Raw genomic sequence first — 27523 nt, 5'->3', positions numbered from 1 at the left:
GCCTCCCGCCAGGCAGCAAAAACAACCAGAAAGTGGCCCTTTTGGTTGCGTCACTGCAGCTCGGCTTGTGGCCACCGCGGGCACCTGCCGGCTCGGGCTTGGGTGTCCCCAGAGCTGCCTTGTCTGCCTTTCCGTCCATTAGAACAGGTCACAATCCTTGACAGTCTGAGCCCGTCACTTGTACGGTCCGTTCTCGGTCCATCCCTGTGCCTGCAAACGGCGAGACTTCGCTCTCGTCGTGGCCGAGCAGCACATTCCATTGTCCGCATGCCTGCACCTTCCCTGTCAATCTTCTTTTGATGGATCGACGGTAGAGCACAGCAAACTACTCTCCAGTGTATGATAACCTATGTGGGGAGAGAATCTGAAAAGGGACGGGCGTGTCTGTGTGTAGAGCTGCGCTACTTTGCCGTACGCCTGAAATTAACACAACTTTGTAAGTCAACTATTGTCCAATGCGATTAAAAAAAAATCCTTAAAAGTAACAGATCAGGAGGAACTCTGGTGTCACCGCACTCGGGGAGGTCCCCAGGCTCAGGCGTCTCTTATCTCGTTTCCTTGGATTTGCTGCAGTCACCTGCCTAAGCGTAGCCACCATCTGTCATTTCTCACAGAGGTCATTTTACAAAATCATCCAGTGAAGTGCACTCAGGAAGCAATACCACCTGCAGCTGATCCCTTTCAAAGGAAGAACTAGCAGGAGAGGCTAAAGCAACAGAAATGCCACTGTTAACATTTCTTTTAAGTTTTTGTTTTTCACTTTCGACTGCTTTTTATTTCCACGCAGGGGACCGTGAGGAGAAATGCGTCATAGAAGACATTCCCAGTGACACGCTGGTGACAGGTGGGTTGCATGAGCGCCGCTGAATGTTGAACCGAGATGTTGCCTTACGGTATCACGCTAACCGCGTGGGGCAGCTTATGCAGCAGAAAGGATGACACTGGATGACTTTCTCTTGAGACCGTTTCGCAGGTTAGGAAATTTGACTTGAAAATAGCCGTAAGAATTAACTGTTTAATTTGTGAACCAGCAAACCCGAGTTCCCGCCGTGGCCCAGGGGCGGTGAACCCGCCGAGGATCCGTGAGGATGTGAGCTGGATCCCTGGCCTCACTCAGGGGGTTAGGGATCCTGCCTTGCCACGAGCTGCGGTGCAGGTCGCAGGTGCATCTCCGATTTGACCCCTAACCTGGGAATTTCCGTACGCAGAGGGTGCGGCCCTTAAGAAAAGGAGGAAAAAAAACGTTTACCAGATGTTCAAGTGGATAAGCAGTGAGATCCTGGTGTGTAGCCCCGGGAACTAGATCTCATCACTGGTGATGGAGGGTGACGAGGACAATGTAAGAAAAAGGATATAGACACACACACACACACACACACACACACACGCGCGCGCGCGTGCGCGCGACTCGGTCACTTCGCTGTGCAGCAGAAATTGACAGAACATTGTGAACCAACTGTGATAGGAAACACGAAACTATTTTTTAAAAAAGGAACCCAGGCACAGCACCGCAGAGTCAAGCTTGCTTTGTTTTTCCACCTGTCAGGTCCTCTTCAGTGAAAGGGTCACAGACGCTGACAATCATTTGCTGATTGTGGCTGGGTGCGCAAAAGGTTTTTCTTTGAAGGTGTCAGATAGGCGTTATTTCCGCCGTCGTGCCGTATGTTACTGGGTCCACAGTGCTTTCACTTGGCATCAACTGTGCGGTGGTTCTGAAACAACTCGGCAGTAAACCAGCTGGGCCGGTGGCCCTTCTCTCCAGTCCTCTGGGGTGACTCTGCCGACAGGGGACTGGCTCCCTTCTGTTCCAATTCGTGTCGCTGTCTATGCCCACACAACCAAAAGATTGAAGCGAGGTCCCCAGCCTGTCCGTAACCCGAGACAAAACCGCGCGAGCCCGTTCTTCCGAACCTCAGCCTCCCCGAGCCCCACGGTGGCCCACGGCGGGGGTGGGGTGGGGACCATGGCGGGAGGCGCGCGTGGGCAGGTCTGAGCCACTTTCTAAGCAAGATGCCCCGAAAACCGGCCAGGGTCGTGGTGATTTCTGCAGGCTTCCTACCAGGCTTGACGGCCCCTCCAAGAAGGAAACAGGTGTCTGTGGATTCAGACCGTACGGAAAATCAGTGCGATATTTAACACTAAAGTCAGAAACAACATCGACCTCTCTGATTTTATGGCAAAAAAGGGGGAAAAAGAGGCAGGAGCTCAATCCAGTCGTAGTTTCCCTAAGTGCTGATCATGGTTTTACAGCCATTTCAGTCTTAGGTGAGCAGGGCTGAACTCTCTCGGTTTATCTCGGCCAGTACATCTGAGTGTTCCGTGCAGAGTCATAACCCCCAGGACGTGCCGCAGGCGTGGGAGCAGAGAAGGGCGAGGCCGCCCCGCGAGGGAGGGCCCGGGCCCAGCGACGGCGAGAAGAGCCGGGGGCTCCCCGCCTGAACGGCCGCTGTGGGAGGAAGCCGCAGTGGAGACGCTGGAGTGTTCGCGAAACCGCCAGAGCCAAGTCCCGGCACGTGCTCTGCCTGGACCAGGAACACCAGACACGGTCTCCGGTCCCCACAGATCCTCCGAAAAGTTTAAGATTTGGTTTTTTTCATGGTAAGGTACCCTGGAAATTAAATACAGCATATTCCGGAGCAGCACGTCTCAACCAGGTAGGGCTTGACGTGTGTTTGTGACCGAGTATCCCTGAGAGGCCATCGGGGTCACGGGTTAGCGATGGTTCAGCGAGGCCGGGCGCGGGCACCAGTCGTCTGCGGCGAGGACGGCCTGGGTGTGCGTCTCTGAGTCCAGCAGAGCCCGATAAAACACACTCAGCGGGAACCTTCAAGGGGGATGACCTCGGAGCCAGCCACCAGGTCCGCCTAGAAGCGTGTTTCTGCCCTTCGGCACTAAAAGCAGACTCTGCAAAGGGTTTGCAGCAGGGCTCCCAGCCTCCCCGGCAGAGGCCATGCAGGGGCCGCAGAACCCAGGGGTGCCTGAGGTCACCGTCGTTGCCCAGCAGCTTGGTGGCTTTGAGCCCTGTCCCCTTATCTGTGAGCGGGAGGGAGCGCCTGCCCCAGAGCACCTGGCAGGGCCCCGACAGCACAGGTGTTCACCCAGCTTCCTTCCCACGCTCTGGGACCCTGTCTCCAACTCCGTCCCCTCAGCCTCCCAGAGTCTGTCTTCAGCCACCAGAAGAGCAGGTGTGGCCCCGACTCTGGCTCAACCCGACCCCCGAAAGGAAGGAAGATGCTGAGAAGCAGAGAAAAGCCCCCAGTCTCACTGTTGGCAGTGGCAAAGGAGACGAATACACCTGTGCCCCTGTGCTTGTGCCAGCCCAGGGCGCAGCAGCCAGCACACGACAAGACATCCTTGCTCTGGAAACTTGCCTGGAAACGTCTAAGTCAGACGGAGTGGGTGTTTTTACACTTTCTCCTAGGTCTCCTCAATAATGTGCTTCAAGAATAAATTCCAGGTTGTTTTGAATGAAAACAGCGAGAGAGGTCTTTCCGGGAGAGAGCAGAGAGGAAAGAGGGGCTCCGAGGCCGTGGTGGGGGAGGCGCTGCCGCCCGACAGGCTTTACAACCACCTGCTTGCTGGTCCCTGGAGACGTTTTAAACAAGGCTGCGTGTTCTCACAAAGGCAGAGGCACTGGGAGCGGGAGGGGGCCCCGGGCGCAGTGATCACATGGGAGACCGTTCGCCAAAAAGAAAGAAGTTAGAAGGCGAAGCTGTGAAGTCCTGCTCCTGGTAGCTTCCTTTCAAAGTGTCCCTGGATACAACCCTTGCACTCGGCCAAAGGGTCCAGGGCTTAGCCGGTTTCTTTTCTTCTGAGTGCAAACCTCAAGGAGATGGACAGCGAGACGGGACGCCAGGCCGAGCGGGGTCACCGCTCACCACGCGCCTGGGGTGGCAGGGTGGGTGCTCTCTAAAGCCCACACCGAGCCCGGATTAAAGTGGAAGGGATTCATTAAGGCGGTGCCGGGGGTGGGGAGGGAGAAGCCAGGCAGGGTGAGTCTCCAGGCGGCACCCAGCCTCACACTGAGCCTGGGAGCTCGGGGACACGGCCCAGCACACCCCCACTGAGTGGACGCCCAGAAGTGGGGGGTCAGGCGCTATACCCCCACCTTCACAGCAGCAGCATCACAACTGCCAGGGGAGGAAGCAGCCAAGGGCCCATCAACAGATGAACAGATAAACGAACAAGGTATATGCACACAGTGGAATATTGTTCCAGCATAAACAGGAATGAAACGAATAAAAACAAAATTCGGACACCGGCGACAGCGGGGACGAACCCAGAGGACACTTTGCCAGGTGATGTAGCCAGCTGCAAAAGGACAAGTTACCCATGACTGGGCCACTCTGAGGTCCCTGGAGTTATCCAAATCGTAGAGATAGAAGGTGGAGCACAAGGGCAGGAGCCAGGGGTGGGGGTGTCAGTGTATAAACAGGCAGAGTTCCTGTTTGGGAGGAAGTTCTAGAAACCACTGGTGACGGCTGCATAACCATCGACTACACTTAAGGCTACTGAGCTGCATACTTTGATAGTTAAAATATTAAATTTTGTTATATATTTGACCACAAATTTTTAGCCATGCTCATGGCATATGGAAGTTCCTGGGCCAGGGATTGAACCCGAGCCACAGCAGTAACCACAGCAGTGACAACACCAGGTCCTTAATTGGTAAGCCACCAGGGAACTCCCAATACCATACTGTTTTGATGACTGTAGCTTTATAGTATAGCCTGAAGTCAGGGAGCCGAATTCCTCCAGCTGTTTTTCTTTCTTAAGATTGTTTTTTGGCTACTCAGGGACTTTTGTGTTTCCATATGAATGTTTTGTTCTAGTTCTGTGAGAAATGCCACAGGTAAATTGATGGGGATTGCACTGAATCTGGAAATTGAGGGGGGTTTGTTTTTGTTTTGGGCTTTGTTGTTTTTGGCTGCAGCATGCAGTGGCTTGATGTGGGACTTCAGTTTCCAGACCAGGGATGGAACCTGCACCATAGCAGCCGTCTGAGCCACTGCAGTGATGCCAGATCCTCAACCCTCTGAGCCACAAGAAAACTCCATTAGCCAACTATTTTTAATGTCTTTTAAAGGTTGTGGTAAAATAGGAGTCCCTGCATGGCTTCGCGGGTTCAGGGTCCAGCATTGTCAGTGCAGCAGCTCGGGTCCCTGCTGTGATGCAGATTTGACCCCTGTCCTGGGGATTCCACATGCCATGGGTGCGGCCAAATAAAAAGGTTGGATGAGAAACCCCACAGAGTTTGTCCCACCGGCCAGCCCCCTACACCGGGCACTGGCCTCCACGCTCAGAACGCCTCCCCGAGGCACCCCCGCTCTGAGGCCCCGGGCACCTGAATCCCAGCCTCCGAGGGGAAGGGCACCTTGCCTGCCCCAGGCCCTCCCCTCACAAACGCCTCCATCAAAAGGATGCAGGTTTGGGGGCAGGGTCTCTTTAGGGACGAGGACGAGCCCCGAGGGCAAGTGTGCAGGTGGAGACAGGTGCCAGAGGACCACACGCGGTCCCATGAGGGGAAAGCGGGCAAAAGAGCGGCAGACGCCTCCCCAGAGAGGCGACCAAAGAGCTGGGTTTCAGGCGGAAGGACAGCAGGAAAGCACGAGGCTAAGCGGGGACACCGGCACACACCTGCCATGTGACGAAACCAGGGACAGAAAGCAGCACATATGCGGGTGGGTGTGTGGCTGAGCGTGCGGGTGGGTGTGCGGGCGAGCGTGCAGGTGGGTGTGTGGGACCCACCGAGGTCCAAGCCCACGACCTGGGTAAACACGGCCGAGCTCGACAGCAAGCACACGCGTCACCTGCGTCACCTGCGGCTGAGTCTCGAGCACCCGCATGGCGCCCGGGACCGCCCCGCACCGCCCGCAGGCAACCGTCCTCAGTGCAAACCAGTCAGAGGCCCCGCACAGGATGCACAACCCCGCCTCGGGCTGACGGTGCCGGCAAGAGAACACCCACCACGCCAAGTGCAGCCCAAAGCAGCTGCCTCGGGGCACGGCGAGCGGCAGGGGGGCGTCTGGGGCATGGAGGATGTTTGGCCAGGTGATTCGGTTGCGACAACTCGTTGAGCTGTACCCTGATGCTGTGTGTGTATGAAGTGCCATCGCCCCGTCGGTGACAAGTCACCTCACTGTGCTCCTTCTGCACAGAACCTCAAAAAGGCTCATGGGCTCGAGGGAAACGGGGCTCCTTGGGGAACCCACAGCATTCTGGACGAGGTCGCCTGGCACGCACGGCGACTCTTGAAAGCGCTTGCTTTCTAGGCCCAGGTCGCCCCCCGGGGTCAGCCGGATGCTGTGGCCTGAGCACCTCCCGCGGGCGTCCCTCATTCACCGACCCGGGATGAGCAGTTTGTGTCCGCGGAGCCCTGCGCTCAGCATCGGAGCCTCCTCCCGCGCTCTGAAGAACACTGAAGATCAAAAGAAAGGCAGTCACCAAAAATTAGCGGGAGAAATCAGATTAGGGGGAGTACACACAGTACGATTTCACTTTTTAATAGAATATGACATCTTCGCATAGAAAAGGTGAGACGGATAGCACTGAATACCAGAAACTTCTAGAGGGGATTTTTACTTCCTGCGGTTCCTACAAGGAATGCATTTAGTTTTCCAATATCAACGCAGACAGCCCTCAGCTCCAGCCTCAAGGTCTCGGGCTAGAGCAGAAGGCAAAGCCACCTCAGGGGTCACAGGGCAGAGCGCCTGGGCAGGGGTGTGCTCAGGGTGCTGGGGAGACCAGGAGAGACACACACGAGCCTCCCGAGACCGGGCACCCGTGTGCGGGAGCAGCCAGCAGCTCTCAGCGGGCCGTGAGCGGAGCACCCAGGAGGGTGGGCGGCCCGGCCGTGAGGTCCGCCCAGGAGTTCTGCAAGAACGGCTTCTGGGGTTAACACAGACCCACACAGCCCCAGGCTGCGGAGCAAGAGTGTGGTATGTCACGAGGGGCCAGGGCCTGAACTGGGAACGGAAGCTGCCAAGTTTGCATCCGGCTCAGTCTTTTTTCATCTGGATGGTTTGATAAGTCACGTGGCCCCTCCAGCCGCAGGCTCCTCATCTGGAAGCGTGGGTGTCATTACACAGGCTTTCCAGGGTTGCAGGATTTGATGGGAGTTGACAGAAAACACCCCACATTCAAAGCCCAATAATAAGGGAAAGCCTTTATGCGGTGCTTACACAGCACTGAGTTCTGCACTGAGCGGATTATACACATCGACTCAGTATTCACACCCTAGGAAGGATAAACACCACTATTTTCCTGACGAGAAGCACGTGTCACCTGTCCCTGCTCTGTGTGGGTCCCTGTCACACGGACTGTTCTGGCTCCCCTGCCAGGATCCTGGACCACTCGCCCGCGAGTAGCGCTGCTCTTCTGCCACCTGGTGGCAGTCGTGGGACATAACACCCTCGGGTGCGGTGGGGACCGTGGCGGGTGCCGTGGGGACCGTGGCGGAGCTTGGGGCTGGAGGCTGGAATCGCCGCCACTCATCCCTTCAAAATCCTGTACGGACACACACTGTGGGACGCGCCCATCACCGCACGAATTCTCATCGCGCTCTAGGTGAAGCCAACACTGCCCTCAACTCAGGGCCAAGTCCCGGAGGAGGACGCAACACGTCCTCACACCCCAGCACCTTACAGAACGAGGATGGGCTGGCTCCGAGGGCAGCTGGTGTGCTGACAACAGCGCACGTGGGCAAGTGTGGACACAGTGACGAGTGCAGGGCCCTGGGTGGGGACGATGGCCACTAGCAGGACAGGGAGAAGCCAGCAGAGGGCTGTGAGCTGCCAGGGCGCAGGGTGCCTGTGGTGAAAGACGGAGATGCTGAGTGTGTCCAGGTGGCCGAGGCAAGCGCCAGACAGGTGGGCAGGGGTGCTGGACAAGGTTCCGGGCACGAATCTCCCACAGCAGCCCTTTCCAGGTGGTCCCGAGCTCGACAAGCTGGCTGCCTGCCTGGCCGGGTGCTTCTCTCCGGGGACGTGTGGCGGCTTCGGCAAAGATACCCCATGAGGTTTAGGGCCGCCTCGCTTAACTCGGTGAAAGTTCCACGTGCACACGTTCTGCTGTCGGGGGGCGACCTGCTGGGGGACACTGTGGATCAGCTCCTCCAGGCGCAGGAGCCCCGTCCACCGCCGAGGGGCGCGGACGGCAACGTCAGCGGCGGATCCGTGCGCGGCCCCTTTCAGTGGCTTCACTCCCTGTGTTTGGAAAGAGTCGATGCGATTGGGAGACTCGGCTCTTCTCCTTATCGGTTCGTCAGGCTTGGGGATTTCCTTTGCGGCGAAGTCGCTTTGTCTGATATTCGCGGAACCGCGCAAGCTTTCTTTTGACCGTCAGGATGACCTATCCGGATTCTTTCACGTGTAACCTCCCTACAGCACTGCATCCGCAGTCATACTTAAAAAGTCCATTCTGGCAGCCTTTGGCTGGTCTCTGTCTATGCCGTTTGCATGTAATGTAATAATTACTTGGGTCTGTTATGTTCCTATTTGTTTTCTTTTGGCTCCTGTTGCCTGTTTCGTACCCTCTTGGGGGTCCCTTGAGCGCTTTGAAGGACACCTTTTCGTGTCGTCTATAGTATTTTTCACGTCTCTCTCTGTACGGTTTTATTAGGGTTGTTCTAGGGACTACCTAGACACAGCCGCAACACAGCGGCGCGCAGCCGGCCTTCGCCTTTTCCAAAGGAACAGAGAGGCCTCGGGACCCTGCGGCCGGTCCCGCCGCCCCACCCCGCCCGCCGCTCGTCTTCCCTCCTGGCCTCGGCCTCCTCCTCGGGCGGAGCCACCTGCTTTGCCGTGTTTCTGAAAAGGGAAGAACTACCCTGCGGAGGCTCTCTGATGTTTACCTCCTGTGGCTCCTCTTGCTTCCTGGTTCCAAGTTCCTCCTTGCCATCCTCTTCTTTTAAAAAACGCCTTCAGCAGTTACTTTACAGCAGGTATTCCGGGGGAAACCTCTTCGTGTTCCCTGACCTAAGAACAGCTGCCTTCACTCTGAAGGGGGTTTTGGTGGCCACAGAAGTCCGTTGGAGCATTCCTTGTCTTTCAGCACTTGAAAGTGTGCCCCTTCCTTCTGGCCTCCACGTTTCTGATGAAAACTCTGCTGTTACTTGAATTGTTTTTCCCCCGTGAGTCACACGGCATCTCTCTCTGGCTATTTTCCATAGTTTTCAGTGTTTTTTTTTTTCTTGGTCCTTTGTTTTGAGAAATTTGACTAGGATGTATCTGGCGGTGGACTTGGGGGAGTTCAGCCTATTTAAGTTTCACTTCCCTTCTTTTGCTTTTTTTGTTTTGTTTCGTGTTTTGCTTTTCAGGGCCAGACCTGTGGCATATGGAGGTTCCCAGGCTAGGGTTCAAATGGCAACTGTAGCCGCTGGCCTACGCCAGAACCCCAGCAACGCGGGATCCGAGCCGAGTCTGTGACCTACACCACAGCTCACGACAACGCCGGATCCTTAACCCACGGATCGAGGCCAGGGATCGAACCTGCGTCCTCACAGACACAATGTCAGGTCCATGGCAGGAACTCCCGCTTAGCTTCTTGAGTCTAGATGTATCTCTCACACCAAATGTGGCAGATTTTAGCCATCATCTCTTGCAGTGCTCATTCCCTCCCAGGCTCTGTGTCCTCTCCTCTGGGCCTCGCAGAACTTGGGTTCTTGTCCCACAGGTTCATGAGGCTCCGTTTGAGGTTCTTCTTCTTTAATCTGTTTTCTCTCCATCGACCAGATCTGATCCTTCCCTCCTTCCCTCCCCCCTTCCTTTCTTTTTTGGCCTGTGGCATGTGGAAGGTCCCAGGCCAGAGGTCAAACCTGCAGCCACCCCAGCCGCTACAGGGACAGTGCCAGACCCTTAACCTGCTGCACCACAAGGGAACTCCCCTGATCTAGGTTCAAGTTCACCGTCTCCTCTGCCGTCTCCATTCTTTTCGTGAGCCCGTTTGATTAGTTTTCAAATATTATATGTTTCCTGTTCAATGCGTCTGTTTTTTTTTTTTTTTTCTTTTTATATCTCCACTCTTTTTCTGAGACTTCCTACTTTTTCATTTAAGGGTGTTCAAACTTCTTGATGCATTTTTGCGATGACTGCCTTCGGATTCTTGTCAGATCATTTCACCGTCTCTGCCGTCACGGCGCTGGTGTCTAGTAACTATCTCCTCTCATTCAAATGAAGCTTGTCTTGGTCTTGGTGTGGTGGGGAATTTTGTAATGTATCCTGGACATTTTGAGTAGCATAACCCCGGTTCCTATTCAAATATTCTATTTTAGGAAGTTCCCATTGTGGCTCAGCAGTAACAGTCCTGACCAGTATCCATCAGGACACAGGTTCCATCCCTGGCCTCGCTCAGTGGGTTCAGGATCCACGTTGCTGTGGCTGTGGTGTAGGCCGGCAGCTGTAGCTCCAATTGGACCCCTAGCCCGGGAACCTCCATATGCCACAGGTGGGGCCCTAAATTTAAAAAAACAAAAAACAGTATCTACCTACTTAGTGCTGTTGTTACAAAAATTCAGATTATATGTGTCAATTTCCTAGAATGGCGCTTGGCACATAATTAGCTCTGAATGTGGTATGGAAACAAACAGGATATCATTTGCATGCCTGTGATGTGTAGACATTACATGGCCTCCTCCGGCCCCTTACTTAACACGTCCGCGTCCCCGAGCGCGGGCCTAGCCTGACCCTGCTGCTCACAGTGTATTTAATCCCTGTGACATTCTGTATTCACTTAGCTGTTTCTCTGTGGGAAAAAGGCATCGTAATTTTTTTTTTTCTTCTCTTTTTAAGGCCACACCTGCGGGATATGGAGGTTCCCAGGCTAGGGGTCTAATCGGAATCATAGCTGCTGGCCTACACCACAGCCACAGCAACTCGGGATCCCAGCCGCGTCTGCAACCTACATACACCACAGCTCACCGCAATGCCGGATCCTTAACCCACTGAGCGAGGCCGGGGATCGAACCCGCAACCTCACGGTTCCTAGTCGGCTTCGTTAACCACTGCGCCACGACGGGAACTCCCCTATTTTTACTATTTTCAGCAGTCGTCACAACCCCGAGACGCAGGAGCGATGCATTATCCCTACTTTTCTGAACAGGATGCGGAGCTTGAAGTGCTGAAGTAACTTGTAAACGGGAGTGAGAACTGGGCCCAGAACGCCATACTCCAGAATCTTCCTACGCGGCTCTGTGAGCGACTCACCAAGACATAAGCTGTTCAAACTAACAGCATTCTGGGATGTGGATCATTTGAAAAATATAATTCCTACATCAGCAATCATGTATAATAACTGTTGCTTACATTCATGTCATAATAAGTGTCTCCTATTTTTGAAACAGGGACTTTCAAGATACAACAATGGGACATAGGCAGACACGATTTCCTTGAATCTGCTCCTGGCTTGGGAATGTTCGTGACAGTTACAACTTACAACGATGAGGTAAAACAGACCTTTATGTCTCGTTACTGAAAGTTTTCATTTTCGGAAAATTCCTGTGTCATGTAGGCCCACAGACTTTTCAAGTCCTACGTCAGCTTTCATTACCCAGCATTTCGTTTGCGAGGCGTGCGGCCCGGACCAACCACACTGTGCAGGACGTAGGGAGCCCCTGCCTTCCAGGAGCCCACTGCCCGCCTGAGGGGCAGACCCCTTAACATAAACATTTAGAGCGCTCCAGGGACAGGCCTTGCATCCGTGGTCCTGGCGTTCTGCCGGTCTTGCTGGGCAGAGGGGCCCGCGAGGCCAACGCACCGCTCCGGTTGCGCAGCGGCCGCATCCTCGCCCAAACGCGAGCGTTGATAGGCCGCCGCTCGCCTCCATCCCGGGCGGTTGCTGTAGCAACGCGGCTGTGGCTGCGGCGGCCTCCCAAGGCTCTTCCCGCGGACTTAAGCAAAGGCGCGGATCTCGGCAGGAGGCAATTTCAGTGAAGCTGGTCATCTACAACCCGCATCTTGACGGGCTACCGGGCTGCTCTGATCGCGCGTTTTCTCAGCTGCGCAAAGGCCTCGCGCTCACCAAGCCGGTCGCGCCTCCGATTCAATTGCCGGAACTTTCCTCCGGACCGGTCCTGAGGATGTGCTCGCGGGGCAGCGGGAGGCCGGTGAAGCAAAGCCTCGTGGCAAAGAAGAGGCGTCTCTCTAGCTGGCAAGGAGAGGGCACCCACGTCGATGGGCTGCCCAAGTCCCAGGTGAGCTCAAGCGAGACACTGTGACACCCCCGCCTGTGTGGAGCCTGGGAGAGTCTGTTCCAGCCGGACTGCGGGACGCCTGATTCTTGCCTGCGATGGTAGCTTCCTCTCGGTGCCCTTGGCGTCTCCGTGAAGGCAATTCCACTCAGGCACCTGTCATTACAGCTCCCTCCCGCTCCCGACACCCCCACCCTACGCTTCCTGCCAGGTTAAACCAATACACAGTTCTGTGCTGTCCCTTCTCAGAGTCTTTCACGACCAATCTGGAGATGTCTCCGTGGCTTATTAAATCCAGAACCCAAATTTACTTGGACTAAACACGGCTGCAGAAAAACCCGATCACCCGTTTTTAAAGACATAATCGTTTCATTCTTTTTTTTTTTTTTTTTTTGTCTGTTTTGCTATCTCTTGGGCCGCTCCCTCAGCATATGGAGGTTCCCAGGCTAGGGGTCCAATCGGAGCTGTAGCCACCGGCCTACGTCAGAGCCACAGCAACGCGGGATCCAAGCCGCGTCTGCAACCTACTCCACAGCTCACGGCAACGCCAGATCGTTAACCCACTGAGCAAGGGCAGGGATCGAACCCGCAACCTCATGGTTCTTAGTCGGATTCGTTAACCACTGCGCCACGACGGGAACTCCCGTTTCATTCTTTAAAAAAAAAACAAAAAAAAAACCACACATTTACCTGAAATAACACCCCCTTCTTCTAGATGGGAAGGGAAATATTTTCATTCACTCTGCAAACATCCCACGAATGTTTGCCGCAGACCAAGGAGAGAGGGAAGATTCTCATCCCAAAGGCCTGACTCTCAGGAAAGCTCTCTCCACCGGAAGTAAGGTGACACAGCTCTGGTTTCAGCATTTCTTACAAACTACGGGTCCCTTCTAAGATCTTCAGCAGCATCCTCACAGGACTCTGACTGTTCCTGCCGGGGCGAGCGTTCCCGGGCACAGGTGCCACCTTGAATACGTGTCCACCTCTATGGCATGCGATTGACACGGTTGCTGGGTTAGCAGGGCAGGCAAGAACAATACGCAGGTACCATTCAAACGATGCATTTTGTATTCCATGTTCCATTATTCTGCACCCAACATCCTGTTTCATTTTGTGGAAGAGAAAACTGCTCCCGAGAGATAAAATGGCTCCTACCAGACCTCAGCAGCAGCAAGTGGAAGGAAGCCCTGAAGTTTAAACGCAAGCATGTCTTTTTCCAACACACCAAGCTAACAGGCATCCGAAACATGTCTGCTGGGAGTTCCCATCATGGCTCAGCAGTAATGAACCCAACTAGCTTCCATGAGGACTTGGGTTTGATGCCTGGACTAGCTCAGTGGATTAAGGACCCAGGGTTCCCATGAGCTGTGGTGTAGGTCGCAGATATGGTTCAGATCTGGCGTGGCTGTGGCTGTGGTGTAGGCCAGCAGCTGCGGCTCTGATTTGACCCCTAGCCTGGGAACGTCCATGTACCAGGGGTGCGGCTCTAAACACACACACACACACAGCATGTTTGCTGGAGTCCCCATGTGGAGCAGCGGGTTAAGGATGTGGCGTTGCCACAGCTGTGGCACAGGTCACACCTGCAGCGCAGGTTGGATCCCTGGCCCAGGAACTTCCACATGCTGTGGATGTGGCCAAAGAAAAGAATAAACATCTTTGCTGACTTCAGTATTCGCTGGAAGCAGACTGTATAGAACCCTGACATGACACTAAGGCTTGGAAACTGAATTTAACACATAACGAGTCGCCCCTGACGATTTTCAGTGAAGAGTACTGTTAGTCATAAAAGTTGGAAATTGCAAAATCCGATTCTCGGATGCAGTTTTATTTAACCAAGTTTCCCTCGCCACAGGCTGTTACGTGAAATTAAGTACGCGGCAACACGTTAACTTTCTCCAAATCAAAATTGAAAGGCTTTTAAAAAAGAATTTTCGTTGCACTTTTCTATGTGTAATATAAGCCTGCTCTTTGAAATGATTCAATATACTCTATGTTAGAGCAGTTTTAGGTTCACAGCAAAATTCTGCTCCCAGGGCAGAGCTCCCGCATGCCCTCTGCCCGACCGGAACACAGCCTCTCCCAGCGGCAGCAGACGGCCCTGTTCACTCTCAGGGTCGGACACCTTATGGATGTGACAAAGGCGTAATGACACGTTTCCACCCTTACAGGAGCAACACAGCGCCGTTCCACGGCCATGAGAATCCTCTGGAGCCTGTCCATCTCTCCGCCCCTCCCAAGCCTTTGGCAACCGCTGATCCTGTGGCTGTCCCCAGGCTTTGCCTCTTCCAGGGCATCATGCAGTGGGAGTCTCACAGTACAGTGGCCTTTTCAGATGGGCGCCACCCCCTCAGTGTATGCATTTCAGTTCCAGGTCTTCTCACGGCTTGATTGCGAGTGTCTCTTCAGCCCTGAACCATATTCCCTTGTCAGGATGTGTGCCACGGTTTACGGGTCCAGTCACAGGATATTTTGGTTGCTTCCAAATGTTGGCTATTATAGATAAAACTGCTGTAGACATTTGTCTGCAGGTGTTCAGGTGGACGTGACTTTCCAGCTCATTGGGGTGAATAAACGCCGCGAGGGGAGGGCTGCGTGATGCAAGCAGGTTTGGGGCCGTCCCGTTCTGCGCTCCCACCAGCCACGGAGGAGCACACACTGGTTCCACATCCTCGCCGGCACCCAGCATTGCTGGTGTTTTGCATTTTTGCCTTCCCCGTCGACGCAGGCACTGCTGCTTTTAATCTGCAATTCCCTAACGACACAGGATAGGGAGCATCTTTTCATGTGCTTTTTGCCATCTGTATGTCTTGTTTGAGAGGCGTCTGTTCAGATCTTTTGCCCATTTTCCCATCAATTTAGTCCTTTTCTTGTGGTTCTCAGAGCTTTGTGTGCTTTGGATTACAGTCCTTTGTCAGCTGTGTCTTCTACAAATAGTTTCTCCCAGTGTCTGTCTTTTCTTTCTCTTCACAGAGAGCCAGCTCTCTCTTCTGCAGTTTTTACTTTTAATGAGGTTAAATGTTTAATGTTCAACATTGTAGTTAAATGTTTAGTGAAATTTTAATTTTAATGAAGTCCAGCTTCTCGATTCTTTCTTTCAAGGGTCACACCTTTGGTCTTTATCTGGATACTCATAACCAAACCCACGGTCATCTACGCTGTCTCCTGTGTTACCTCCTGCGAGTGTCACAGTTTGGCACTTTACACTAGGGCTACGCTCCATTCTAAGTCAGCTTCTGTAAAGCTGTGTGTTCCGTGTCTGCCTTCACCCCCTGCACATGGATGTGCCGCTACCCAGCCTCCTTGCGTCCTTGCATTGCCTTCGCTATTTTGTCAATGATCCGTTGACTTTTGGGGGGCCCTCTATCCTGATTCAATGATCTATTTGTCTGTTCTTTCACCAGTGTCACACTATCCTGGTTACCGTAGCTTTTACGGCAAATTTCAAAGTCAGGAGTATCAGTACAGTAACTTTATTATCTTTCAATATCGTGTTGGCTCTTCTGGATCGTTCGCTTCTCCATATAAACAGTGTGTAGATATTCACAAAACCAGTCCGCAGATATTCACGAGGTCACTGGATGTGTTGAATCTGTAGACGGAGCCGGGAAGGACTAACATTTCACAACTCGGAGTCTGTCTATGAACACAGAGTATCTCTCCATGTGTTTTATCGTCTTTGATTTTTTCATCAGTTTTTCAGTTTTCCTTGTGTAAATCTTAAGCGTGTTTTATTTGACGTTTTGAGTTTTTTAGTTTTATTGAAGTGTAGCTGATTTACAAGGCCATGGTAACGTCTGCTGTACACGTACACACATCCGGTCTCTTTCGGCTTCTTTTCCTACATAGGTTTTCGCACAATATCGGGTAGATAACAGCAGGTCCCTGTTGGACCATCTTTCCATGCATGTCGGCGTGCACCCCGAACCCCCAGTCCACCCCCTCTATCCCCCATTTTGTTTGACTTATGCCGGTTTCATTGAGGGGGAGGCAAACGTAAACGGTGTTTTGTTTTTTTTTCTTTTCACGGCCACGCCTGCAGCACATGGGAGTTCCCAGGGCAGGGGTTGAATCAGAGATGCAGCTGCAGGCCTCCACCACAGCCACAGCAGGGCAGGATCCGAGCCGCGTCTGCGACCTACACCACAGCTCATGGCAACGCCAGATCCTTAACCCACGGAGTGAGGCCGGGGATCGACCCCAAGTCCTCACAGAGACTATGCGGGGTTCTTAACCTGCGGAGCGACAACGGGAACTCCCAATGGTACTGTTTTTGACGTCTGATTCCACTTGCTCATTGCCGATAACAGAGAAATCAACTTCAGCGTATTAACCTACACCCTGCAACCTTGCTATAATCATCTGTCAGCTCCAGAAAGTTTTGTTAATTATTTTGCATTTTCTACATAGACAACCGGCCGGCCGTGAAGAGACACGGCCTGATTTCTTCCTTCCCAACCTGCACACCTTTCCTTTCCGCTTCTTCTCTCACCGCACAGCTGAGGCCTCCAGCAGGGTGCTGAAAAGGAAGAGCGAGCACGGAAACTCTGGCCTTCCGATCTCAGCGGGACGCCTCTAAGTTTTCACTATTAAGTATGGTAGCTGTTAGGTTTTTGAAGTTTTTTTTTTTTTTTTTTTCGTCTTTTGTCTTTTTTTTAAGGGCCGCACCCACGGCATATGGAGGTTCCCAGCTAGGGGTCTAATCAGAGCTGCAGCCACCGGCCTCCACCACAGCCACAGCCATGCCGGATCCTTAACCCACTGAGTGAGGCCAGGGATCGAACCCCAAACCTCATGGCTCCTAGTCGGATTTGTTTCTGCTGCGCCATGACGGGAACTCCTTGTAGATTTTTTTAACCAAGTTGCCATGGTCCCCCTGCTCTTAGTTTGCTGAGATTTTTACCACATGCATGGATGTTGGATTTTGTCCGGTGCCTTTTCTGCGTCTGCTGGTATGACCGTGAGGTTCTTTAATCTGTTGATGTGATGAATTGTACTAACTGATTCTAAAGTGTTGACCTAGCCTTGCGGGTCTGGAATAAACCAATTCGGTCATGGTGTATAATTCTTTTAATACACTTTATCATGTACATGTATTTTATGTTTACGTATAGATTACCTTACCTATACATCTTGATATCACCGTTGGATTCGCTTTGCTGATATCTTGTTGAGGATGTTTGTCCACGAGAGAGAATGGTCCATAATTTTCTTTTCTCCATCTGTCCCTGGTGTTGGCATTGGGCTAATGCTGGCCCCAAAGACCAGTCTACGCGCTGTCCTCTCCGCCCGTCTTCTGGAGGAGGCTGAGAACGGGTCTTACTTCCTCCTTTGGTGGGCGCACCAGTGACGCTGTCGGCCTGGAGCTCTCTGCTTGGAAGGCTATCACTTACTGCATTTCTTTACCAGAGAGAGGCCTCTCCTTGTGTCTTGTACGGAGTCGGTCTGTTTCACGCAGACACCAGCTTTGGCTTGGACCTGTTCACCGCGCTCCCCTGCCGCCGGCCGATGTCCGAGACCAGCGGTGGCCCTCCTGCTTCACTGCCGATGGGGCCCACTTGCGTCTTCTTTCTCCTCAGTTGGCCTAACCAGAGGTTTCCCGGTAGATCTCTCCAAAGAACCAGATTTTGTTTGCTTGGTTTTCATTGATTTCTGCTTTAGTTTTTTTTTTCCAATATTTTTAATTCTAACTTTATTTGGGTGCCTCCTGCGACACTGAGACGTTGTCTCGCCAGCGTTCGCTCTCCCAACGCAGCTCGTTCCTCAGCCTCAGCAGAGACAGAGAGAATCTTAAGCCAGGCAGACAGGAGGGAAATCCCTGAGAGCTTACTTTCTTTCCTTTTTTTTTTTTTTGTCTTTTTGTCTTTCTAGGGCCACACCCATGGCACATGGAGGTTCCCAGGCTAGGGGTCGAATCGGAGCTATAGCTGCCGGCCTCCACCACAGCTCACGGCAACGCCAGATCCAAGCCACATCTGCAACCTACACCACAGCTCACGGCAACACTGGATCCTTAACCTACTGAGTGAGGCCAGGAATCGAACCTGGCCTCAGGGTTCCCAGTCGGAGTCGTTAACCACTGCGCCACGACGGGAGCTCCTCTGCTGTAGTTTTTATTAGCACAGACCTTATTTTTCTTTTTTCTTTCTTTTCTTTTTAAAATTTTTTTATTTTTAAATTTTTTTTTTTGCATTTTAGGACCACACCCATGACACATGGAAGTTCCTGGGCTGGGGGTCGAATTAGAGCTGCAGACGCCACAGCCACAGCAACGCCAGATCTGAGCCGTGTCTGCGAGCCACACCACAGTCACATCAGTGCCAGATCCTTAACCCACTGAGCGAGGCCAGGGATTGAGCCTCATCCTCATGGATACTAGTTGGCTCTTTACCCACTGAGCCACGACAGGAACTCTCTTATTTCTCTTATGCTTATTTTGGATTTAATTTTTCTCTTCTTTTGCTAACTTCCTAAGGTGGAAGCTTACAAGATTAATCTTAGATCTTTCTTCCTTTTTAATATATGCATTTATTATAAATTTCCCTCGAGGACTTCCCATCAGGGCACAGCAGGAACGAATCCAACTAGGAACCATAAGGTTGTGGGTTCAATCCCTGGCCTCGCTCAGTGGGTTAAGGATCCGGTGTTGCCATGAGCCGTGGTCTGGGTCATAGACGCGGCTCGGATCCTGAGTTACTGTGGCTGTGGCGTGGGCTGGCGGCTACAGCTCTGATTCAGCCCCTAGCCTGGGAACCTCCACATGCTGCGGGTATGGCCCTAAAAAGCAAAAACATAAATAGATAAAATTCCCTCTAAATGTTTCTTTCATCGTGCCCCCCAATTTTTATGACGTGATATTTTCATCTTAATTCAGTTCAAAACATTTTTTTTGAGACCTTTAAGTGGTGGTAAAATACACATACCATCATCTACGTGCACAGCCCAGACGGTTTAGATCCATTCATAATCTTCTAGAATCATCGTCCTCATAACTCTTTAAATCTTAAAAACTGAAACTCCCTGTGATTTCAACTCTTCTAAGGATATGATGTAAGTTGAATCATACAATGCTTGTCTTTTTGTGACTGGCTTATTTCACTTAGCGTAATGTCCTCGGGTTTCATCCATGCTGTAGCTGTGTCAGAATTCCTTTCCTTTCAATGATAAATAATATTCTGCCACGTGTACCTGTCCCATTCCTTGGGCGGCTTCTGCATTTCAGCTGTTGTGAACATGGGTGTGCGAATATCTCTGAGACCCTGCGTCAGGTTCTCTCGGGTGTACACAGAGGTGGGACGTCTAGGTCTCGTGGTGATTCGCTCTCCACCTGGTTAGGGAGGAACCACACCGCTTCCCACGGCAGCCGCACCATCTCGCACCCGCATCCTCGCTGCGCGAGGGTTGCAGCTTCTCCACGTCCTGCCGGGGCTATTTTCCCCCAGGAGCCCTGCGGACGGGCTGAGGTAGCGTCTCGCTGCGGTTTGCTCAGCATCCCCTAACGAGCAGTGAAGCCGAGCATCTTCTCATGTGTGCGTTGCCTTGTTCCAGTTTTTGCTTTTTAAGCACTTTGAATGTATCTGCGCACTGCCTCTGTCTCCAGCTTCTGATGCGAAATCTGCTGGCAATCTTAACCGAGAGTTGCTTCCCCCTGATGACATCCGAAGCCCCTGACACGTGGAGGACAGGGTCGTTTTTGCCCACCCTGGCTTCTGCAAGCTGTGTGCGGGCTGCTCCAGGAACACGCACATAGTGCCTGCCGTGTGGCCGGCTTGGGGTTGGGGGGGGGCGGTGGGCACTAAAGTTCTTAGCGCGGAAACTGACCAAAATTAACCACGACTTACCATCCAAGTCTTCCCCCTGGAAGTTGCGAGGCTTCAATACATTCAGTTCCCCAAAGAGCTTCATCAGTCGATGGTAACAGCGTCACTATGTCTAGGAGACAGATTCCTGCACTTCCTAATCCATCATCTTCCCAGACCCTCTTCTAGTGCAAAATATTTTTTATTTCTCTTGAGATTTCTCCCCTGACTCTTGGGTTATTTAGAAGTGTGCTGTGTAACCTTAAGTATTTGGGGACTTTCCAGCTGTCTTCTGGATGTCCACTGTCATTCCACTGCTGCCTAAGAGCATACACTGCATGTGATTTCCCGCATCTTAAACGTGCTAGGGTGTGTTTTGTGGCCCAGACTGTGGGCTTTCTCTTGGTGCGTGTCCCGTGAAATCCTGAAAACAACGTGTATTCTGTTTGGCTGGATGAACGAGTCCATAGATGTCACACACAGCCGGCTGGTTGATGGTGCCATCGAGTTCAGCTACGTCCTTACTGATCCGCCGCCTTCTGACAGAGGGGTGGCAAAGTCTCCAGCTGAATCCTTCTGTCTATCCTTGCAGTTCCATCCGTTTTTGCTTCACGTATTTTGACACTCTGCTGTGAGGTGCATGCCCACGAAGGTGTGTCTTCCTGGAGAAGTGACCCCTTTAGCGCTGCTTAATGCTCCATTAGCTGATCATCCTCATGATTTTCCCTGTTTTGAAGCCCCTCTGTCTGAAGTTAATATTACTCCAGCTTGCTTTTGATTAAGGTTAAAGTTAACATACACGTCTTTCTCCACCCCTCCACTTTCTTTTTCTTTTTAGGGTCACACCTGCCGCATATGGAAGTTCCCAGGCTAGGGGTCGAATCGCAGCTGCAGCTGCCAGTTTATGCCACAGCCACGGCAATGGCAGCTCCAAGCTGTGTCTGCAACCTACACCACAGCTCGAGGCAGCGCCGGATCCTAACCCACTGAACAAGGCCAGGGAGCGAACCCGCCACGAAGCCACAACGGGAACGCCCATCGCTTAACTCTTAATCCGTGTGTGTCTTTAACCTACAGGCGTCACTTAAAGGAGGGGTCTTGGAGACAATACAGAGTTGGTTTATTTATTCATTTTTTTGACCTGCTTTGACCAGCTGTTTTAATTGGCCCATTTCGACCCCTTGGCTCAAGGTGACCGCAGCTATAGTTGGGTTAAAGATCCATCGAAACCCTTGTCCTGTCGTCGCTCTCGTTATTTGTTCCCACTTTTGTTTTCCACTCTTTTTCAGTCTTTCGTGCTTTTAATTATTTATGTGATTCCATCTGATCTCTTTGCCTAGCCATCAATTAGACGTCTCTTAACTTTTCTCCGGTGACTGCCCTAGAGTTTGCAGTGGACACAGCTAATCCAAGTCCGTTTTTGAATAACGCCCTATCCCTCCACGGGTGGCACCAGCACCTTACAGTAACCGAGGAGGCCCAGTTCCTGTCTCCCCTCCCTTGCATCTTTGCTGTTACAGTTTTCATTTCCATGTCAGCTCTAATCATCAGATACACTGCTGCGATTATTTTGAATATGCATCTATTAACTCAGTCTTCAAAAAGGAAAATAAAAGTTTTCATTTTACTTTCACTTATTCTTCTCTATGCTTTTCCAATCTTCACGTAGACCTGAGTTTCTCACCAATATCATTACCCTGCTCACTGAAGAACTTGTACCTCGACCCTCTTAAGGGTTTCATTTTTAAGAGGATTTTTGGTTTTCGGCTGCGTCTACAGCATGCGGAAGTTCTCCGGCCAGGGCTGGAACCTGCGCCACAGCAGTGACCCAAGCTCTGCAGTGACAATGCTGATCCTTAGCCCACTGCACCACCAGGGAATTCCTGGGAAGACCCTTTAACATTCCTCGAAAGGCAGGAATATCAGTGACAAGTTCCTTCAACGTCGGTTTGAGAAAACCTTTATTTCTCTTTCACTTTTGAAGAACTTGGGGGATAAAGCATTCTAGGTTGGTGGGTTTTTCTCTCAACACCTTAAATGTTTCACGCTGCTCTCTTCTGGCTTGCGTGGTTTCCAAGGAGAAGTTGTGTGTAATCCTAATCTTTGCTCTGCTATAAAAACAGGTGTTTTTCCCCCTCTGGCTTCATTCAAGATTTTCTCTTTATCTTTGATATCTTCAGTTTTGATATGATATGCCTAAGTGTAGTTTTATTGGCATTTGTCCTGCTTGGTGTTCTCCGAGCTTCCCAGTTCTGTGGCTTGGTGTCGGACACTAATTTGAAATTCTTTGTCATTATTGCTTTAAATACTTCTTCTGTTACTCTCTCTTTCTTCTCTGTCTGGTATTCCCATTATGTGTATGTTACACCTTTGATAGTTGTCCCGTAGTCCTCGTATAATGTTCCTTTTTTCTCCCAGTCTTTTTTTGCTTTGTAGTTTTGAAAGTTTCTGTTGACATATGCTCGAGCTCAGAGATTCTTTCCTCAGCTCTGCCCAGTGTACACAGGAGCCTGTGAAAGGCATTCTTCATTTCCACCCCAGCGTTTTTGAGCTCTAGCACTCCTTGTTTTATTCTTTCATAGGATTTTAATCGTTGTGCTCATGCTACCCTTTTGTTCTTGCACGTTGTCTACTTTTTCCGCAAGGGCCCACAGAATATTAATCGTCGTTTTTCTAAGCTCTGGATATGATCATTCCAGTATCCCTGCCATACCTGAATCCCGGTCTCGTTTTGACCGAGCTTGTTCTGTCTCCTCAAACTGTGTTTTCTGCCTTTTAGTCTGCCTTGTTGTTTTTCTGTTGTGGTGGAAAGTTGGCCGTGTTGTGCTGGGAGAAGGCGCCCAGTGCCGGTTTCCCACCAAGGTCTCTGCTCTGGTGGGTTGTCATCCTTGGTATTTGCCTCTCCAGTTCTGGGGGCAGCAGTCTGCCCTGCGACCTCAGTTCCCTGACAGACCTAAGAATTGATTTTCTTTTCATGCAGCTTTTTACGTAAGACTGGATGACAATGTCCAAGCTCCCCATATGCCAGAATGGAAGTCCCACACCTGTTTTTAAAATGCCAAACATGATAAAAATATACTAAGCAGAAAATCAAAGTTCCCCAACAAATGTGACTGCCCAGCAGCTTAGTATGTATTCTTCAGAATCTTCTTCGAAGCATGGGTACTTTTACAAATGACATTTTCTTTTACAGAAATTGGATCCTCTACAGACCACTCCACCTCTGGATATCATAGACATCTTTCGTACAGATACGGGCGCAATGTTCTCTTTTACGCTACCCGGCCTTTCGTCACACGGCTTCCCTAAATGTAATCAACCCCCTACTGGAAGCTGTTAGTTTTCATCACACTGAATAGCCTTTTACACGTCATTCTGTCTACTTGTGCACTTCCATAGGATAAGTTTCTATAGGTAGCACTGCTGGATCAATGATTATACTCTCTCTCTCTCTCTCTTTTTTTTTTTTTTTTGGTCCTTGTAGGGCTGCACCCACAGCATATGGAAGTTTCCAGGCCAGGAGTCGAGAATCAGAGCTGTAGCTTCCAGCCTACATCACAGCCACAGCAATGCCAGATCGTTAACCCACTGAGCCAGGGATTGAACCCGCATCCTCACAGACACTAGGTGGGTTCATTACCACTGAGCTACAATGGGAACTCCTCCAAAACAGTGTTTAGAGCCAGTATTTCTCAGTACTACTCCTGGGTATTTTTAAGTCCTTGCCAATCTGATAACTGACAAGGAACATCTCACTGTGGTTTGTAATCTTCTGATTACCAACAAGGCTGAATATTTTTCACGTTATCGGCCATTTGACTTCTTCTTTAAGAATTGCACAATTTTACCAGATTACATAGGAGAATTTAATTTTTTTTTGGATGGAAAGTAGAGAATAATAAATTTAACTATGGAAATCCTTAATCCTAGGTATTATTATCAAAGTTATATGGCCCCCAAGGAACATTCTATTTCACTTCACACTCACCTGGCGAACACATCATTTGCTTAGAATCTAATTCGACAAGGCTTGTGTCATTTGGAGGGAGTAAGCTGGTAAGTATATGCCTCCTGTGTCCTTGCTGATGAACAGTGTCAGCGCTATTCAGGCATGACAATGACACGCGGAACCATTACGCCCAGACTGCATTAAAGTCCCAACCCCGGGTCGCAGCATAGCAACCAGAGAGGGAGCCGGAGAGCTTGGAAGGGGTTCAAAGGAGAGCCACGGCGTTGATTAAAGGGCCTGGAAAATGAGAACTGGGAGGGAAGGTTAAGAGAGCTGTGATTATTCAGGCTTGAAAACAATTGAAGGCTGAAGGGTGAATTAATAATGGAATTCCAATAAATAAAACCCTTATGCGGTAGGCGGTGACTGGCCGTTTTCGAAATGTGCTGGGAAGACATGAAGAGGCTTTAGCATCAGAAATTTAGTTTTATGTGAAAAACACTTTCTTGAAAGTAACCCAGTTCGCTCAGGGCCAAAGGCCCCTGCCTGACAGTAAGTTCAGGAAGGTCCCAGCCCTCTTTCAGGTCAGCAGGTACCCCTTCGTGCCTTAGTACACAAAGGAAGCCTCCTATGCACAAGAGCACGTAGGGTGGTGGAGAGGGGACAGCGAGACCGAGGATCGAGCAGGATTGCTCAGAAAGGGGGCGCGGAGACAGGAAGGAATGGGGGCATGAAGAGGGGAGACGCGCGGAACGAGAGCGCACCAGCTCAGAGCCTGTCCCTTCCTTTCTCCTGTTCACACAGCGGATCCACTTAGACATTCGCGTTGGAGAACATGACCTTGATGCAGCCATTGCTCAAGCAAAGGACAAAGTTAATGAAGTTAGCTTCAAGCTTGAACATCTAATCGAGCAAATTGAGCAAATAGTCAAAGAACAAAACTATCAAAGGGTCGGTTTGCCTATTCAGCTTATTCCACCTCTTCCTGCCAGGAACGTCATTCTCCAAACAAAGCCCCCGAAACAAGGAAAGAATAAACTGCCTGTTTCCCGGGCTTTCTCTGAGCTAGAGCTGCAGAGACACACAGGGGGTGGGGGAGGGCGGTCTTTTCCCGTCCACGGGACCGTGAGCCCCTCTAGAGGTGTGAGCTCACAGAATGAATACATAAGAGCTGCCACACACTCCCCCGCACGGCTGAGGCGTCTCGGCGCGCCCCCTTCCTACATCGCAATGTTGTTCCTGTGACGTGTCTTTCCCGGTCACCGGGCTCAGTGGACTCACATCTGCCCCCTTGCTCACAAACCTCTGCTGTCTCTGAGCTGCCGTTTCCTCGTCTGGAAAATAAAATGAGCACGGTGCCCAGCAGAAAGCAAAGTAAGAACCTGAATGAAGGAAACCTACCACTCTCAGGCAATGTGATGGACAAGTGAAACATACAAACAGATCAAATATCAGATATTTTACACCAAAAACAAAAACATGTTTTCTAGGCTTGACTCTTACTCCCTTGTCTTTGGCTAACAAGACACCTTGGCTTAGAAAGTCAGACACCGCCCTTGGGCACAAGATAGATCACCACCTGGGCAGCGTTAAGTACCCTGAATGCACACGACACCTTACCCTCAAATTTGTGCATGAAGTTGCCTAAGAAACTAAACCTGCCTATTTCTCTCCTGCGTAGGACCGCGAAGAAAAATTTCGAGTGACCAGTGAAGACACAAACAGCAATGTCTTATGGTGGGCTTCTGCGCAAACGCTGGTCCTTATCTCCGTTGGAATTTTCCAAATGAAGTACCTTAGAGACTTCTTTATAGCTAAGAAACTTGTTTAAAATGTTAATAAAGGCAAATAACTGCCTCCTACATTGCATAATGTCTGAGTTAATAAATCAAAATATATCCATGAATGTGCATTATTTTTATGATTTCAAATACATCAGAGGTTGGAATGAACAGTAGAGCACTGCCCTAACGGAGACAATGGCACGTCAACAACGGAGCTTCTGAGTGTGACAGAATAAGCACACGATCCAATCCTTCTTTTTTTTTTTTTTTTTGTCTTTTTGTTATTTCTTGGGCCACTCCCGTGGCATATGGAGGTTCCCAGGGGGGGCGAATCGGAGCTGTAGCCACGGACCTACGCCAGAGCCACAGCAACGCGGGATCCGAGCCGTGTCTGCAACCTACACCACAGGTCACAGCAATGCGGGATCCTTAACCCACTGAGTGAGGCCAGGGATCGAACCCGCAACCTCATGGTTCCCAGTCGGATTCGTTAACCACTGCGCCATGACGGGAACTCCACGATCCAATTCTTATTTTATTTTTGCTTTTTAGGGCCACACCTGTGGCATGTGGAAGTTCCCAGGCTAGGGGCTGAATCGGAACTGCAGCTGCCGGCCTATGTCACAGCCACAGCAACGCCAGATCCCAGCCATGTCTGCAACCTACACCACAGTTCATGGCAACGTGGGATCCCCAACTCACTGTGAGAGGCCAGGGATCTGACCCACGTCCTCATGTATACTAGTCGGGTTCCTTACTGCTGAGCCATGACAGGAACTCCCCAGTTTTTATTTTAAACTTGGGATAGATCAGCACTGTCCAATAGAAATAAAATGTGAGCCATATATGTAAATTTTAAGTTTCCTGGCTGTCACATTAAAAACGGTAAAATTAACCCTAATTACATATACTCAGTCAAATAATCACCTACATTACCATTTTAACACGTAATCAATGCGAAATTATCAATGAGCTCATTTACAGCTTTTCTTGACATGAAGTCTTGGAAACTCAAGTGTGTTTTACAATCAAGCCCGTCTCACTTTGGAGTAGCCACGTTGCAAAGGCTCAACAGCCCCTTGAGGTTCACAGCCACAGTACTGGACAGAGGAGACCTCCCTGCCCGCTGCATTTCACTCAGAAAGAGTCATCCTGAATCTTCAAACTTTCCTGTCTCCCCGAAACATGGCCACTTTCCTCCACACAAACGGCTGGGAAACTCTCTGAATCGGCTGCTCAGTGGTCCCACTGGGCCTGGACCACCATCTGATCCACGGCCACGTGCAGATGGAAACTGTCCTTCTGGGGGACGATGGTGCATCCTGCCAGCAGTGTATTTCTAAGAAAAGCAACCTCCATTTGTTTTCTCTAAATTTCAAAATAATTATAAGCTCACTAGAGGTCGCAAAAAACAGCAAAGTCCCTTCCAACAGCTCCCTGTCCACACTTTTCAGATGGGAAATAATCTCCCCAGGTCAAGTTCGCACGTGCATGGCCCGGCTTGGCCCACCCCATCATGGGGTCCAGCCACACCCATCCTTGACGCTCAGTCCTCCTGGTGTCCCTGTCCTGATCTACGAGGTCTTCTAGTCCCGCCACCCCAGGTTCCCAGCCTCCGACTGCCCAGGCCCCCTTCCTGCTCTGGTCTCTCTGGTCACTCCTGCCCCGGCCCCCATCCTCCTGGGGCCTAAGGACCCTCCCCCTCCCACCCCCCAGTGCAGTGAGCCCTGAGGGCCCTGCGCACTGATTCCCCCCCCCCATTTGTGTTACTCGGGGACACGAGGGGCCATCTAGTCTATGTGGTGGG

General features: G+C 51.2%; 1 protein-coding gene across 1 annotated transcript; it reads left to right on the top strand.

Moving 5' to 3' along the window:
* Positions 14–25833, top strand: LOC110262034 (transmembrane emp24 domain-containing protein 11). Its single transcript, XM_021100862.1, has 5 exons — positions 14–844; positions 11339–11439; positions 23914–24039; positions 24737–24883; positions 25614–25833. The coding sequence occupies exons 1-5, from the start codon at positions 721–723 to the stop codon at positions 25761–25763; spliced, it is 648 nt and encodes a 215-aa protein (XP_020956521.1). The 5' UTR covers positions 14–720; the 3' UTR covers positions 25764–25833.

This window comes from Sus scrofa, chromosome 8 (assembly GCF_000003025.6).
Source record: "Sus scrofa isolate TJ Tabasco breed Duroc chromosome 8, Sscrofa11.1, whole genome shotgun sequence".
Taxonomy (NCBI): Eukaryota; Metazoa; Chordata; class Mammalia; order Artiodactyla; family Suidae; genus Sus; species Sus scrofa.
This window is presented reverse-complemented; position numbering and strand designations above follow the sequence as displayed.